The 17,843-nt window shown below is 36.7% G+C and overlaps 1 protein-coding gene across 4 annotated transcripts in view; it reads right to left on the minus strand.

Moving 5' to 3' along the window:
- LOC106057743 (choline-phosphate cytidylyltransferase B-like) overlaps positions 1–17,843 on the minus strand; it is a 106,732-nt gene that overhangs the window by 45,815 nt on the left and 43,074 nt on the right. For all 4 annotated transcript variants that reach the window (XM_056013178.1, XM_056013180.1, XM_056013177.1 and 1 more), the window contains exons 4-5: positions 14,549–14,665; positions 2,938–3,089 (exon numbers count right to left, since the gene is read on the minus strand). In XM_056013178.1, coding sequence (XP_055869153.1) covers positions 2,938–3,089; positions 14,549–14,665 — 269 coding nt within the window. The remainder of the gene's footprint in view (positions 1–2,937; positions 3,090–14,548; positions 14,666–17,843) is intronic.

A 17,843-nucleotide genomic window follows, 5' to 3' on the forward strand; every position in this document is an offset into this window, starting at 1 on the left:
TTTTTTTTTTTTTTTTTTTTTGAGTATTCGAATAAGAGATTGAGCCTTTTCAAAACAAAACAACTGGATCAATTATAAGACATCAGTTAGGCCAAGGGAGGCGCGGTGGCTGAGCGGTAAAGCGCTTGGCTTCCAAACTGGGGGTCCGGGTTCAAATCCTGGTGAAGACTGGGATTTTCAACTTTGGAATCTTTGGGCGCCTCTGAGTCCAATCAGCTCTAATGGGTACCTGACATTAGTTGGGGAAAAGTATAGGCGGTTGGTTATTGTGCTGGCTACATGACACCCTCGCTAATCATAGGCGACAAAAACAGATGAACTTTACATCATCTGTCCTATAGACCACAAGGTCTAAAAGGGGAACTAGTTAGGCCAGGTTCACATCTAACTTTACATTCACTTTCACCTATCCTTTGATCTGCGGGACCGTTGGGGCACTACACAAGATCTGTTAACCTTCTTTTTCCATTCTTATCTCTCATTTGTCTTTGATATAATTTTATTTTGCATGTTCTTTCTGAAAATATTGAAGCCTGCCTGGATGGACCTTTTCGGGGGCCGATTTTGAGTTTGTGTTTCCACACAAACTGTCTTTTGTAACCTTGTTATTTCTAGTAATATAAATATACCTTTGTGTAAATAGCCATGAATAAAACAGATTTTGTACTTCATGCAATGTTCACGAGTTAAGAGTTATTTGATTTTTGAGTTATTTTGCTTTACACAACTCTTTTACATTATACTATTGTCATGTATAAAATAAATGTTAATATATTATGTACTATCCTATTTTTCGGTTGATTTTCCTACATTTTTTTTGTCTGATTCTGGATTTTTGCCTTTAAAGTTGAAAGTAAGAGTGAGTGAGAAAAAGAAAAAAGAAATTGTAATGAATGTTGACATTGTTTATATGAGTAGCTTGAATGATTCTCCTTGATTAAGGGAGTGAATGTTGGTATGTTATGTGTCATGTGTGTTAACAAAGTGTGTAAATAAATTCACTCATGAATCTGGTGTTATAGTGTTGGCGTTGTTTATTAGTGTAGGGTTCCTAGTTTAACATAATCGGCTATTTGTTATTAAGTTAACAGCAATGCCTGTGTGTGTGGTTAGTGCGCTAGACTAATTGTATCGACAAAAACAAAAACACATCTTGAATATTCCTTGCAAGAGGCAGATCGCTAATTTCTGATGGTCTTAGGTGACCCGCGACAAATGGTAATTTGACCCCCCAAAGGGGTGGCGACCCACAGTTTGAGTACCCCTGATCTAGAAGTATATCTAGATCACAAGAGTAAGGCAGTGGAAAGTTGTGCAGTGGATTTTTTTTTTTTTTTTTATAATGCAGCATGGAAAGGAAATATTTTCCCAAAGTGTATTGTAAAGTAGTTAGTGCAGTGGCGAGCCTTCTGTGTACACAGAGAACTTTTTTGTGTGTGTTAAAGACAGCACAGAAAGAAAATATTTTTCCAAAATTTAATATAGTAGTTTCAAGGACCCTCATATGATGTAAGGTCTCTATTACCTTTGTCTTTCTGTATGTCACCTGTCACAATAAGATTATAAAAACTATGAATATTGAAATAGATGATTTCTCCTTTTAATAAACAAATAAATAAATGTAAAACAGAAATACCATTATCAATGAAAGGCTGTTCATTTTTTCAAAAATGAAAACAATACTAAAAGATTATCTAAAATCACTCTTCAGATATATATAACATTTAGTTTTCTTGCCAAAAGGTCCAAAAGTTTCTTTAGAGATTATAAGTTACTCAGTTTATTTTCAAGTTAAAAGTAACGTCAATTGATTCTTTGAAATTCACTTACTTTAGATAATAAAAAAATCGTGGCTTGAATATTCTTTCCCAATTGGTAGATCCTATTGGGTCGCTTCTGAGTTCGTGTGATAACACAAACTCTCTTTGTAATCTTGTTTTTACTTATTTTATATTTTATTTATAAATATATTTCTCAATAAGACATTCTATAATTTGCCTGCATTTCGCACTTTGATATTAACATATGAATTATGAATTAATATTAAAAATGTTATAGTTAATTATTCAAAATCATTTCAAACTAAACCTTTGAATAACACATATTTTATATGTAATAAACCATATATTAATTATGCTGAAGACATTATAAGATAAAAAATGATAATACATTTTTAACATTTCCATAAGAGAGATCTGAATGTAGGGGATGACAAATATTGTGATTTTTATTTTAAGTGAATTCCATAGTGCTTTGAATTCAGGAAAACTGCTTTGCAAATAAGGGAAATACAAAAATACATTTTTAAAACACAAAGCTTATATTAAGAGTAGTTTTATCAATTTTTTAAAATCAGTCATGTAAATAAATTTGTAATAGAGCTAGATAATCAATAATAAATCTGTGCAATTAGAAATACTTTTCCCAAATTGTTTATGTTTATTTTCATGCTTTTAGCTTTCTCAATACACTAAGATCTTATCAGAAAGAAGAGGGTATATGGGTGATCCTTTTTAAATGTATTTATTAAAAATAAAAAAAGTGATCCAAGCCAATATGGTAACCACTCTGCCCGTTTTACAGTTATTTAAAGTTATTTACAACTTTTCTTTCTACAAACAATAAAAGGGACTAATTCCACTTAAACCACCTTATCAGTCAAGTGAAATTTCTTCCCTGTGTTCAAGATCCAAAAAAAAACAATTAATTACAAATAGTTAATTAACTAATTAGTTACTTTTCAAAACTGATTCTTGTGTTGGCATGTAAAAGAAACAATTATGCCAAATTTCAACTTAATACGAGATTGTGTATGGGAGAAATAATGTGTACAAACTTTTTACCAGAAAGACAGACAGAGTGAGTTGATATAAGCTTTGTAAAAAAATTTCTAATTCTAAAAGTGTCAAAATAAAAAAAAAATTATATGAGTCTCACTTTGTGTTTTTCTAAGAAACTCATATCCAAAGTCCATGGAGCATCGGTAACGACCTCATCCACATATCGGCAGTGTCGGACAGCCTCATAACGCTCACTATCATTCATTACTGTTCTCCCCTTGTTCTTGAAAGTCATTTCATCACTGCAAACTAAGAGAAAATATAGATTACAAGTCAAATCATATAACCATGAACAAAATGGCTATTATACTAATAAACATTTGTCTGGAGGGCAGATGAAAAGGGGCACAAAATTTATGTCACTTCAAGAAAATAGTTGCTGAATCTATATTGCAAAAATAATAATAATAATAATGTTTTATTAGCGGCAACCAAAAGGGGAAAGGTTTTGTGTGGCCTGTCTGTCCATCCCGTTTAGATCTCGTAAACTAGAAAAGATAGTGAAAATCCGACATCACAATATTTTAGACCATTCAAAGTTCTGATGCAAAGGCTACTTTTTTCTTTTCTGAAAGCGAAAAATCTAATTTTTTAAATCACATATGCAAGCAGTTTTTTAATAAAAATACACCACTTTTACAACTATTCACTATTAATAGTAACAACCACTTGAGGCTCTTTACTAGGGGAGGATAAAACTTTTTTTAACACATTTATGCAAACGGTTGTAGATTTTTTGTCAAATTATTTTTTTTTCTATTTGTATTGTTAAGTTATGTAAGTTCTGTTATACTAAGTACTATATTTACACAAAAAAAAAAATCTATTTAGTATGCATATAATTTAAAACAACAATTAATAAGTAGTTTTTCATATTATTGTGTGAACTGCAGAGCTGTATAGTTTATAGGATGCTTAATCTAAAAAAAAAAAAAAAAAAAAAAAAAAAAAAAAAAAAAAAAGGGGGGGGGGGGTTTGAGGTTTACGGAAATGTTTTATTCTTGAGGAATAAGAGATTGGCCCTTTACAAAACAATTAGATCAATTAGATATTCATTATAAGACATCAGTTATGCCAGGTTCATATCTAACTTCACATTCACTTTCACCTATCCTTAGGTCTGCTGGACCGCTGGTAATCTTCAACCTTTGTTAACCAACCCCACCTTTTTGTATATTTTCTCTTTAAAAAATCCACCAGCACCTCTCTACAAGATTATACTAGTAAAAAAAAATTGAGAAGGCGGATTTAAATAAAATACCAATTATTGATTGATTTTCATGCTATCACTAACAAATCACTAATATTAAAAACATATAAAATATATGTAAAATAAATTACAGAGATTGCACACACAAATTACTTTCATTGTCATGAATTTTTTTGTTCATATTATTTCATAGTTCCTTTTTAAATTATTGAACATTTGAATTTTTTTGGTTTAATTGTTGAATTCACTAAAATATGAACTTCAGCTAATGGAAACCTTGTGCCTCATGCACTTTGACAATATTGGAAATGGTCAGCTTTAATTTGGTCAAAGCAAGGCGAAGGTTTCCTCTAGTGGCTATATCCAGCATATTTCTTGGCTTAATCATTAAATCGAGATTCAACCTTTTATGATGAGGGAAATGCTAAAAGTAATTTATTTTTTACCACAGTTTTGGTATTTATAGGTAGCAATAATTCTGTTGAGGCTTTTCTGCAAAATTCTTTTTTTATACTAATGACCTAACTTTGTAACTCTACCATTTCTTCCTGCAAATCAATTTGAACATCAATGACAATGTTTCAAAGAAATGTCATCCACATTTCATTTTTTAAATTTACATCCTAGAAGTGATTTGTCATTTCTTCATTCAGCAATGTAGGTGAGTGTCAGTGCATAGGCTATGGTATTATAGCACCAATGTTTATTAAGTGCACAACTTTGAAACACACTTTCTTTGTTGCCTTGCTGCTTGTAGGCTTATGGAGTAGTTTTGTTATGCTGGTGTAACATTTGTTGAGATTCTTCTGTGTTCCCCTGTTTAGGGGGAGTTTGTATGAAATTGGAAGTCTACACTGGAGACTAGAGACAGCAGTGTGTTGTGTTGGCTTGTGAACCTTAATGTGTATGTTGTGGGACAGCAAGGTGTAGAATTGTTGCTTAATTAATATATCCACAATATTAGAATGTTTCAAATTCAATGTCATTACTCCATCAGTTTGTCATCATAACTTATATTCATATCATTATACAATTACATTGTTAACAGTGAGTCACTTATTTATTGTGAGCACCAAGGTGCCTGTTGAATGTCAGGGGCCCGGGCAAACGAGCTAATCTTTAACATAACCCTGACAGTGAGTAACATAGACATCGATGTCCTCAGTAATTCATTTGTCCTCAAACAAGTTCTTCAAGAGTTGAAAACTATCTTCTAGAAACATTATGACAAAAGAGATTTAATGCCTAAATAAAAGAGATCATGATTAGCTTTGAATCAATCAAGGTCAATGTCTTCCTTTAAGTCTCAGGTTCATTTCATTCATTTGCTTTAGAAGCTTGTCATGTAAAAAAAATCTTTTAACCTTCTTTTAAGTCATTACCAATTGATGAATTTTCCCACTTCTAAAAAAATGCCTAAATTATATTTTGGAGCTCAACAAAATGAATAAGACAATTCTATTTTGAAAGCCAGCCAATTACAATAAACAATAAGAGTTTAACATGTTGCCTATCTCCTGTTAAAAAAAACTGTTGAAAGATGAGCTAATTTTTGGAATGAGTTTGCATTTTATTGACATATATTTTTATGAGTTTAAATGTTCACAATTCATAAATCAGATCTTCCAAGACAACCCCACCTCCCGGAGAAAGCCCAGTACCTTCCCAGGGTCGACATTGTCAAATAGTGTTTTATAAGTTTTGTGCTCTAAAAATTTTCTCCCTGACATCCTGGTATCTGGGGCAATCAATGAGGATATCTTCCACGGTGAGGCTCCTCTTTCTTCAGCACAAAAGAGTGCGTGATGTGGCCAATCCTAAGTGGACATGGTCGTGCTACCACGCCTTGTCAGACCCTTAGATGTGGGCCGCCACCTGACATCCGCCACAATCTGCCTAAGTTTGTGGTGAGTCTCAGCCTCCCATCCGTCCTGCCACTCTCGATAGGTGGCAGAGGCAATACTTTGTCTCAGGACCGAGCAGGGAATTAGGGTTTCTGACACCGCGTGATATAGGGCTCTCTTTGCTTCTCTGTCTGCGGCTACGTTTCCCTCAATGCCCACATGGGAGGGGACCCAGATGAAGGTGACATTCCTATGGTCGGCTGTTATTTGGTCCAACAGCTTCAGGCTCTTATGTACCAATGAAATGTCAGTCTTCATCCACCCCAAAGCTTGCAATGCAGATTTGGAGTCGGAGCAGATTATAAATTTTCTCCTTTCTGATGCTTTGACAGTCATAAGGGCAAGCGATATTGCATGTAATTCGGCCGTAAAGAAGGAGCAGCCATCAGGGAGTCTACGGGAGATTGTTTTGTTCCGAAAGGAGCAGGTACAAGCGACCTTTCCATCCATTTTGGATCTGTCAGTGTAGATGGTGCCACAACTCCATAGTTCTCCTGCAGTTCCCTAAAGTGGACTTGTAGTATGCTTGGGTCTGTATTTTCTTTTTTGAAATTAAGGAGTGATAAATTTAATTTGAGTTTATTCATTAGCCAAGGAGGATTCTGTGGGGTTTTTATTAGAGATTTGGTCAATGGGTGGGGTTAAATTTTGGATGGGTTCTCTCATTCGAAGGCCCATGATGATGATGTTAGGCCTTCGATTGTATAGTTCTACCTCTGTAGGGTTAAATATGGAGTTGAAAGCAGCGTTAGGATTATATTGCAAGCTTTTTCATTCTTATATCCATGGGGAGTTCTCCAGCCTCCACATGGAGACTTGGGATAGGTGATGTTCGAAACGCGCCGAGACAGAGACGCAGGGCAGCAATTGGTTCCAGTATTTTTAGATAAGACTTCCTTGCTGCTCCATATATTATGGATCCGTAGTCTAATTTGGATCGGATTAGACTCCAATATAGTAGCAGCAAGGTATCTCTGTCAGCTCCCAGTCCATATGGATGAGTACTCTAAGTATGTTTAATGACTTTTGGCATTTCTTCTTAAGTTCCTTAATGTGGGGGAGAAAATTAAATTTGGAATCTAGGGTGAGGCCTAAAAATTTTGTAGTTTTCACAACAGGGATTTTCTTTTTATGTATAAATAGTTCAGGGTCTGGGTGGAGTCCCTTTAAATTACAAAAATGCATACTAACTGTTTTGGAGTCAGAAAATTTAAAACCATTATCGTTTGCCCAATTTTGAATTTTATTAAAACATAACTGTAATTTTCTTTCTAAGGTGTTCATGTTTTTGCCTTATGTAAGAATGACAAAGTCATCAACATACAGAGAGCACTCTATGCCAGGGGATAAAGCATTTATGATGCTGTTTATTTTTATGTTGAACAGGGTCACTGAGAGAATGCTGCCCTGGTGTACACCCATTTCCTGGTCATAAGTGTCAGAATAGGAATTGCCCACTCGAACCTGAAATTGCCGGTCTTTTAGGAATTCCCTTACAAAGCAGGGAAGGTGTCCCTTAAGCCCCATAAGCTCCAGGTCATGTAGAATGCCATGTTTCCAGGTTGTATCATAGGCCTTTTCTATTTCAAAGAATACAGCTACTAGTTGTTCTCGTCTTAGCAGTGCATTTCTGATGAAAGCTTCCAGCCTTACCAAGTGGTCAGTGGTCCGCCCCTGCCGGAATCCGCACTGGTAGTTGGAGATTACTTTATTTCTCTCAAGGTACCATACCAGCCTATGGTTAATCATTCTTTCTATGGTTTTGCAGATGCAGCTTGTTAGTGCTATTGGTCGATAGTTAGCTGGGTCAGACCAATCTCTTCCAGGTTTGGGTATCTGTATAACTGTGGCTTTCCTTCAGCTGTTTGGGAAATCGCCTGTTTGCCACACACAGTTATAGATTTTTAGCAGGGTCGCCAATGAGGGTTCAGGAAGATGCTTGAGGAACTGATAAAGGATTTCATCTTCTCCTGGCGCTGTGCCTAATATTCACATATTTAACTTGAAGTTTAAAAGAAATATTGCAAACAGCCTGCAAAAATTCAGGGGCAGGGAGAGTCTGCACGTATGGAAAAACCTATGGGAATACCTCGCGTGCGCTTTTATTTTTCTTTAGATTCCAAAATACCTACCCCCCTTTTTCTCTGTCCCAAGTTTGGATAATGGAATCATTAGAATTAAAATAAAATATTTAAGTATTTTTTTAATTATTATTAAACTAAAAAAAAAGGATGCAGAAATTGAAAAATTAGTTTGGTTAAGCTAAGGAGGGTTTGTTCGGTTCAGTTAGTACCGAGCAGTTTCAAAGTTCAGGTTCGTTCGGTCATAAGTGAGGTTCGAGTTTCGAGTTCGGTGCGTTCGTTTCGTTTCCCATCTCTAGTTTTAAAGATAAGGAGACAGAGTGATGGTCAATGAAGGCAGACTGAGAAAAAGAGGAGGCATACACAATGATAGAAAAGAAGTAGGGCACTTTTGAGCTCCAAAAGTGCTAAGGAAAGAGGAGCGCAGTTTAACGTCATGTCTCGGGATGCATTCTCGTCTAAGAAATGCATTTCTGATGAAAGCTTCCAGCCTTACCAGGTGGTCAGTTGTTGTCCGCCCTTACTGTTTATCATCCTTTCCGAGGTTTTGCATATGCAGCTTGTAAGTGCTATTGGTCGATAGTTAGCTGGGTCAGACCCATCTCTTCCCGATTTAGGTATCAGTATAACTGTGGCTTTCCTCTAGCTGTTTGCAATACACAGTTATAGATTTTTAGCAGGGCTGCCTATGAGCATTCTGGAAGATGCTTCAGGAACTGATAATGTATTTCATCTTCTCCTGGCACTGTGTCATGTGATTTGTCGAGCGAGTCTCTCAGTTATTCAAGCAAGAACGGTTTGTTATAACCTTCATTGTTCTCTGATCTGAAGTAAATGGAATGTCTTTCCTCCCTTATTTTGACTTTTTGGAATTCTGGCATGTAGTGTGCAGTGGATGATTTATCTGCTATTGAGGATGCAAGGCAGTCAGCTATATCTCTGGGGGACATAACAGTTTGTCCTTGTTTTTTCAAATGCCCTATTGCATTTGATTCTTTCCCTTTGATTCGCCATACTGCCTTCCAAACCGCTCTAGCAGAAGTTTTGACATCCAGACTGCATACAAAATTCCTCCAGGAATTCCTTTTGGCTGACTGTATGGTTTGTTTAGCCTTTGCTCTAGCTATCCTGAATAGCTTTAGATTTTCCAGGGAGGGATTCTTTATAAATGCTGCCAGTCATTATTTCCTATCGCCAATAGCACTTTTGCATGCTGTATCAAACCATGGTTTGCTAGGCCGTTTTGGGTTTGCAGAGGTTAGGGGGACAACTTTCAAGCAATATCAAGTAACTTGCTAGCAAAGCTATCAGCAGGATTCTGTTCATTTAGGATATTTTCTGTGATATCCTCTGAGAATCTTTTTTGGAATTGTTCCCAATCAGCTTTATTCAGCTTCTACCGCTGAGGTCATCCCAAAGAGGGGAGATTGTTAGCAACGATGATTGGAAAGTGATCACTTCCTCGTAGATGATTGCTTACTGACCAACTTAAAATCACCCAGAAGTCCGGGGACACATATGGTGAGGTCAATGCACGTGAGAGATCCAGTTCCTGGGTGCAAGTAGGTCGGTGATGCATCATTAAGTATGCATAAATCATGTTAGAGGAAGATATCCTCCAGCAAACGACCTCTTGTGTCAGTATTGTTGGATCCCTACATAGTGCTGTGGGCATTAAAATCCCCAAGGATTATATATTGCCGAGGGAGTTGTTGTATGAGGTTCTCCAAGTCTGTTGGGTTCAATGGAGCGCCTGGAGGTAGATACAGGCTGCAGCAAGTGATAACCTTGTGTAGGGTTATCCTAGCTGCTACAGCCTGTGGTGTGGTCCGTAGCTCTACCCTCTAATGGGGGACGCTGTCCTTCACAAGGATACAGACTCGACCTGATGCTCTCTCTGCATCCTCAACATTTCTGATGTAAGCACTGTAGCTTTGGAAACTGAAAGGAAGTGGAGATGGATTGGACACACCCTGAAAAAAGATACCAAAACAGAGCTAGGTAGGCCTTAGAATGGAACCCCCAAGGAACAAGATGCAAAAGTAGACCAAAAAGAACATGGCGACGCAATATACTAGAGGTAGCCGAGAGGACCAGAAAGAGCTGGGAAGCCATCAAAAAAAGTAGCAAGAGACCGTGGAGAGTGGCGTGTTTTTACGGAGGCCCTATGTTCCACGAGGATTTCATAATGATGAAACGGAATGAGAAAGTTCTAGGTTCTAGGCCTCAGTGAAATACGATGGAATGAAAGCAGTCTAAGCAATCTGACAACCGGGGAGAGTATTATATATTCTTGTCATGAAGACCTAGACCATGATCACACACGGGGGGTAGCACTTCTACTGTCAAGAGAGGCATCAAAGGCTTTGTTAGGATGGGAGCCAGTTTCCTCGCTTCTAATGTCAGCCAGGTTCAATGCAAAGGGAAGGACAATAACCATCATCCAGTGCTATGCACCCACAAATGCAGCATCAGAAAAAGATAAGGAAGAATTTTATAATGCTCTACAATTTGTGCTTAAAAAAAAGGGATATCAAGCTTATTATGGGTGATTTGAATGCAAAAGTAGGTACAAACAACGCTGGTAAGGAGCTCTACATGGGTAAAAATGGTACAGGCACATGCAACGAAAATGGGTACATATTTGCTGATTTCTGGGCATTCAATGATCTTATCATAGGAGGAACCATCTTTCCACACAAAACTATACATAAGACAACCTTGACTTCCACAGATGGTAAAACAGAAAACAAAATTGACCATTTCGTAATCTCTCGGAAATGGAGAAGTCTACTTGATGTTAGGGTGAGACGAGGAGCAGATGTAGCTTCTGATGATCATCTGCTAATAGCAACAGCGAAGATCAAACTTAAATCCTTTAAGGATTTTTCAGACAGACTGCAATACAGATTCAACACCCATTACTTGAAGAGCGAGAAAAACAATGAACTCTTTAATTGTGAGGTTAAAAAGTGATAGATGAAATCCTTGAGCAGCACTGCCTCACTCTCCAAGAGATATGGAAAAGCACATGTACAGAAATTCTAGGCAGGAAAACGAAACAACACAAGGAATGGTTGTCTGCTGAGACATGGGCCAAAATCTAGGAACAGAAAGAGCTAAAAGAAAAGATTAACCAATGCCAGAATGAAGAGCAAAAAGCAGTATGGTGTAGTAAACAAGTCTGTAAGAAAGAATGCAAAAGAGGACAAAAAACGTTTTCTTCATGAAATGACAGTCGATGCAGAAAAGGCAGCAGAGCAAAGAGACATGAAAAGGTTGTACGAAATAACAAGAACCTTAGCAGGAAGAAATACCAACAAGCCAGTGAAAGACAAACAAGGAAAGATCATCAATAGTGATGTTGGACAGAAGGATAGATGGGCCAAACAATTTCAGGAAATTAGAAGTAATGGAGGTTAACACGGGTCGTCCTACTAAAGAGGAGATCATCAAGTTCATCAATGTTGCAAAAAGTGGAAAGGCACCAGGCCCAGATGGGTTAGGCACTTAAAGCAGACCCCAAAACATCAGCTGAAATGCTACATACATTGCTATGCAAGATTTTGGAACAAGAACAGGTCCCTAAAATCTGGAAACTGAGTTATCTAATTAAATAACCCAAAAAAGGTGACCTTACTCAATGCAACAACTGGCGAGAAATCATGTTACTGTCAATCCTTAGCAAGGTCTTAACTAGGATAATACTAGAACGCCTAAAAGATGCCCTAGACAAAAGACTAAGACCAGAACAGGCTAGATTCTGTAAGGAAAAATCATGCACTGACCACATTGCTACACTGCGCATTATCATAGAACGATCTATCAAGTGGTAATCTCCTCTGTAAATGACCTTTGTGGATTTTGAGAAAAGCCTTGAACTGTATTAACAGAGACATAATCAGGAGACTGATTCACCAATATCAGTAAACAGTTATACAATGACTCATCATGCCAAGTAATACACAATGGTAAGCTGACCAATCCATTTCAAGTAAAAACAGGAGTAAGACAGGGATGTATGCTTTTGCCCTTGATATTTTTGTTGGTGATTGATTGAGTCATGAGACAGACAGTCTTAGATAATAAAAGCGGCATACAATGGACACTAACACAACATTTAGAGGACCTGGATTTCAACGATGACATCTGCCTCCTCTCCCATACACAGCAAAATGCTCAGACCAAACTGACTAGACTCTCAGAAATAGCGAAAAAGACTGGACAAAAAGAAAACAGAAGTTATGAGTATCAACAACAGACAAAAGAACTCAATCCTGCTACAGGGAGAGAACACACTTAATACAGACCACTTCACTTATCTGGGAAGTAGAGTTAATAAAGATGGCAGAGCTGATGATGATAAACTAATTTTGATAAACTAATTTGGATCATCAATAAAGCTAGGTTTGCCTTTTCAACTCTTTAAGCAATCAACATGGAGAGTCACTAAAACAAATATGGAAAAGCTCCAGACCTTTGTTAAGGGATGCCTACGCCAGATATTAGGAATTAGGTGGCCAGAAAAGATAGCAACTGTCATTTTGTGGGAGAGAACTAGACAAAAGTCCATAGCCCAAGACATCACAAAACAAAAGAGGAGCTGGATAGGACACACCCTGCAAAAACCAGTTACCAATGATGCAAGGCAGGCATTTGATTGGAATCTGCAAGGAAAGAGGAAAGTGGGTAGACCCAAGCTAACCTGGAAGAGATCAGTCAACAGAGAAGCTGAGGATAGTGGAATGACATGGGAGCAGATGAAGAAAGCTGCTCAGAACCAAGTTCGGTGGAGAGGTGTGGTTGCTGCCCTATGCTCCCTGGGAGTGCACAGGATTAAGTAAGTAAGTGTTCCAGGAATGCAATGGCTTCAGTGCTAATGCTTGATGGGCAGTTGAGGAGGGTACTGAAGTGTTCAGCTCAGCAAACACTTCCTTCTTATCTGTGAGAAGTTTGTTTCCATCAGCACTGAATATGGGAGATGAGCCATTTTGCTGAGAACCATAAGCTTTGATTGAGTTTAAAAAACTTAATTGCGTTTTTCGTGTCTGCGTAAGACTGTAGTAATGCACTGGGCATGGATGACTCCTTCATTTCCTTCTGCTATTTCCTTCTTGGAACATGCCAGCCCCTCTGATGGTGTTCAGACTCCTGTGTAGCTAGAGTTCCACATGGAGATCACAGTCTCCTGCACCGTAAAAGCCCATCAGAATGCAACTTCCAAGAGTAACTCGGATGATTTCTGAAGCTTGATCACACTTTTGGGCTCTCTCACTACTGCCTTCAGTGAATTGTAGATAAGAAAAGGGCTCATCCTTGTCAGGCATTTCCCCTACTCTATACATACAACCACCTGAAATAAGAGCCAGGTAGCACAACCTCATGTGGGCTCCTTTTTATCTTCCAATTTTCATTTCTTGCCCAGACTTACATCTGGGGGAAGTTAGTGTTGTTTTTTTTTTTTGGGTGGGGAGGGGGGGTATTTTCCGTGTAGTTTATTTCTGTTCAGTACCTGTGCTCCACAACCGCCATCAAGAACAACAAGAAGAACAAGCCACTCGGATATAAATAATGATCTCACCAGGGCTGTGCAGATTTTTAACTCAGTCAGCTGCTGTATCAGACATGTGTTGGATACAGTTGCTCTCTGATTGACCCTCTAGAATAGTTCGATGACTCATTTTGGTAGCTCAGCATGACTAGCCGGTTGACCCAGAGCATGCCATCTGGGTCTCAGGGCTAGAGGAACTTACAACCAAAGTATTGTGTTGAAATAACTAAGACAGAGTGATGGGAAATGAAGGCAGACTGAGGTAAAGAGGAGGCAGACACAATGACAGAAAAAAAGTAGGGCATTTTCAATCTCCAAAAGTGCTAAACAAAGATGAGCACAGTTTAACTTAATGACTTGGATGGTCAGGATCTCTAAATCGCCTTTACTCATTAAATTCCAGGGCAAACCACTGGTCTCTAGACAGAGATTTTTTAAAGAAAAGGAGACAGATGAGTAAGGAGGCATACAATGATAATAGAAAAGAAGTAGGAGGCAGTGCAGAATAATGTCATCTCTCAAGAAGACCCAATTCTGGTACATGTCAATTTGATTTTAGGCATTATTATCAACACAATTATTTAAAAAATCTGATACAAAGCATCCTTTTTGAATATTTATTTTTGTTCAATATTGATTTAAGTGTACATAATTATAATCTACACCTTCCACAGAAGTGGTGTATCGTTTAATATCAAAAAGGATAATTATTTACACAAGACTTAAATAAATTGAAATGGAGGGGATAATTACAGGTCACCAATTATCTAGTCTACTAAGTTATTGGTTCTGGCTGTTTCAGGCAACCCATTCCATTCTCTAATGGCAATAGGGAAGAAGGAGCACTTGTACGAATTTGTTTTAGCTTATGGAATAAGAAATGTGCTTCTATCTTTGTGTTTTTCTCAGTATTTTATTAGCTTACTAAAACAATTTTTAAAAAAAGGCTATACTTTGCTTACCACCAACAATCAAATATGTATGTGGGAAAGCCATTTTGGCCTGCATCAGTTGGCGGGCATGTCCAGTGTGGAACATATCATATATTCCATCAGCATATATCCTAACTGGTCTGGACACTAAAATGACAATAAAAGACATGTAGTAAGTTTTTATTTTTTACAAATAAATAAATACTTCAATATAAAAAAAATTTTACAAAGATAAAATAAATTCTTGTATGTTGTTGTGTATGTGCAAGAAATATTTTGTAAATTTGTTGCTTGCACATTAGATTAAATACAATTAATTATCCTTTTCTTATCAATATGCAGCATGCCTGATTATAAGATTCTGTTGATAAAGAAATGCTATTACATTTTTTTGTCTGTACTGGACAGGACACATGATATTAGCAAGATCTGAATTGCTTGTATAACTCCCCAATGTGAAAGGCTTGTTTCATTTAAAAATATTTTGGCACAAAACCAAACTGGCTTTGCAGTCAAGATCTTGTTTTTGTTTTAAAAATTTCTTCTTCTTACATTTTTAAACTGCAAAGAATACTCATTCTTTTTTTTATGATATATTTTATATAGAACACAAAAGTATTTAGTTTTCTTTTTCTTATTAAAAATCATATTTATTTTTGTCCTTTTTTTAACAGCATTCATCGATAAATCAATGTCTTCTCAGCTAAGCTGACAAAGAAACCTAATTATATCTATAAAAGAAAAACATTTTATGCACGCTGAACATTCTAAGAGCTAGCAATTCTTTTCCGAAATTCCTGTAGTGTAATGCAGCTATCCATCTGTAACCAGTGATGTTGCTTACCCATTCAAAAATTTAAATAATATTGCGGTAATGAAAATAAAAAAATTGCTTTAAAATTATTTGCTACCAAGAAATATAAACCAAGTAATTATTTTCCATTAATTAAGAAAATTTGTTAAAAGGCTATAATAATAGCAATGTCTTAATCAGCTTTTTCATTCTGATATCCATGTGGAGTTCTCCAGCCTCCACTTGGAGACTTGGAATTGGTGATGTTTGAAATGCACAGAGATAGAGCAGCAGGGCAGCATTTTGTAAGGGCTCCAATATTTTTAGGTACGATTTCCTAGCTGCTCCATGTATTATGGATCCATAGTATAACTTATCTTATCTTATTTGATACAGACATTACTTGAAAAAAGATGATGATTACGTCCTATGCATAATGCATTTAGTCATGCATATTAACCAATGACCTAAATTCTGCTAAGTCACTGGTATTACTGGCTAGCTCAGGCAACCCATTCCATGGTCTTATAGCACTAGGAAAGAAGGAGCATTCGTACAAATTAGTCCTAGCATATGGAATGAGGAATGTGCCCTTATCCTTGTGTCTTTCTGAGTATTTTATTAGATTTTGTTCTTGTATTTGAAGATTACGGTTCAGAGTTTTATGTATAATTGCTACTTTACTTTTGAGTTTCTATCCTGAAGGCTTTCTAAATTTAGTGATTTAACTAAAGGTGTTACTCAGTCAAATGTGAATATTCATTTGTTATGAATCTCACTGCTCTATTTTGTGTCTGTTCAAGTTTCTTAATGTTTTCTTGAGTTGAGGGGTCCCAAACAGAGGATGCATATTCTATTATTGGCCTAACCAATGTTAAATAACATTTTAGTTTTCTTATTTGATTTATAGACATTTCTTTTAATAAACCCTTTGTTTTGCTTTGCTTTGTTTGATTTTTTGATAGTTTCATCAATATGGGGATACCATGACAGTTTTTTATTTATTATTACACCTAGGTATTTTGTGTTTTTAGTCTGTGTTACTGGTTTACCAGCCGAGGCGTCTGATGCTGATAACAGAGCGGATGTCCTGGCACCCTGCTCTTTGTAGCACTTCCTCATTGGTTATCTTATCTTGCCACCTTATTTTAAAGATCCGCCACATTCTTAGAATGCCAGTAGGTCAACTTCCTATCCCTATCAGAAAATCCTTAATCCACTGATGCAGTAGACCATCAATGCCAAAATATTTTAATTTTTTAAGCAAACTATGGTGTAGAACTTTGTCAAAAGCCTTGGAAAAATCTAATAAGATAGCATCTATTTGCTCACTATTATCTAAACCTTTTGAAAAATCATCAATTAGTCCTATTAGGTTGTGTTTCACATGATTTATATTTCCTAAAGCCATGTTGGTAAGGAGTAAGGACATTATGTTTGTCTAATTGGTTTATGATGTTGCTACATATTATGTGTTCTAGGATTTTTCATGTGATGCTGGTTAGTGATACTGGTCTGTAGTTTCCTGGGTCAGATTTTTCTCCTTTTTTTAAATAGGGGGGTGACGTTAGCTTCTTTCCAGTCCCTTGGTACTCTGCCCTGGTTAAGAAATGCCTGAAAAAGTATTTTGAACACTGGTGCTAGCTCATTTCTTAGTTCTTTGAGTAATCTAGCTGGAATACCATCAGGTCCAGATGCTTTATTCGGTTTAATGTTCTCTAATAGTTTTTGGATCCCCTTTTCTTGTACTTCTATATCTCCTATGTTGTCTACTTGGTTCAAATTAAGTAATATGTCTTTGTCTTTGCTGATGCAAAGCATTTATTTAGGATGTTAGCTTTAATTTCATTATCATTATGTGTTAAGTTATCTTCTCCTGTTAATGGTACTTTATGAAGACAACTGTAGGATTTAATCATCTGGTATGTAGTCAAACATTAGCTTCTTTCCAGTCCCTTGGTACTCTGCCCTTAAATGTAATCAGATACAGATATAGCAGCAGCAAGGTATCTCTGTCTGCACCCCAGTCTATATTGCTGAGTACTCTGAGTACGTTTTATGACTTGTGGCAGCACTTCTTCAGTTCTTTAATATAGGGAAAAAATTAAATATTAAATCTAGGGTAAGGCCCAAAAATTTTGCAGTTTCAACAACAGGGATCTTCTTTTTGTCTAAAAATAAATCAGGGTATGGATGGATTCCCCTTAAATTACAAAAATGCATGCTAACAGTTTTGGAGTCTGAAAATTTAAAGCCTTTATTGTTTGCCCAATTCTGAATTTTATTTAAACATAATTGTAATATTCTTTCTAAGGTGTTCATGTTTTTGCCTTATGTAAGAATGACAAAGTCATCAACATACAGAGAGCACTCTATGCCAGGGGATAAAGCATTTATGATGCTGTTTATTTTTATGTTGAACAGGGTCACTGAGAGAATGCTGCCCTGGTGTACACCCATTTCCTGGTCATAAGTGTCAGAAGAGGAATTGCCCACTCGAACCTGAAATTTCCGGTCTTAGCCCTCTTAGCC

Source organism: Biomphalaria glabrata, chromosome 15, assembly GCF_947242115.1.
Source record: "Biomphalaria glabrata chromosome 15, xgBioGlab47.1, whole genome shotgun sequence".
In the NCBI taxonomy this organism is placed as follows: Eukaryota; Metazoa; Mollusca; class Gastropoda; family Planorbidae; genus Biomphalaria; species Biomphalaria glabrata.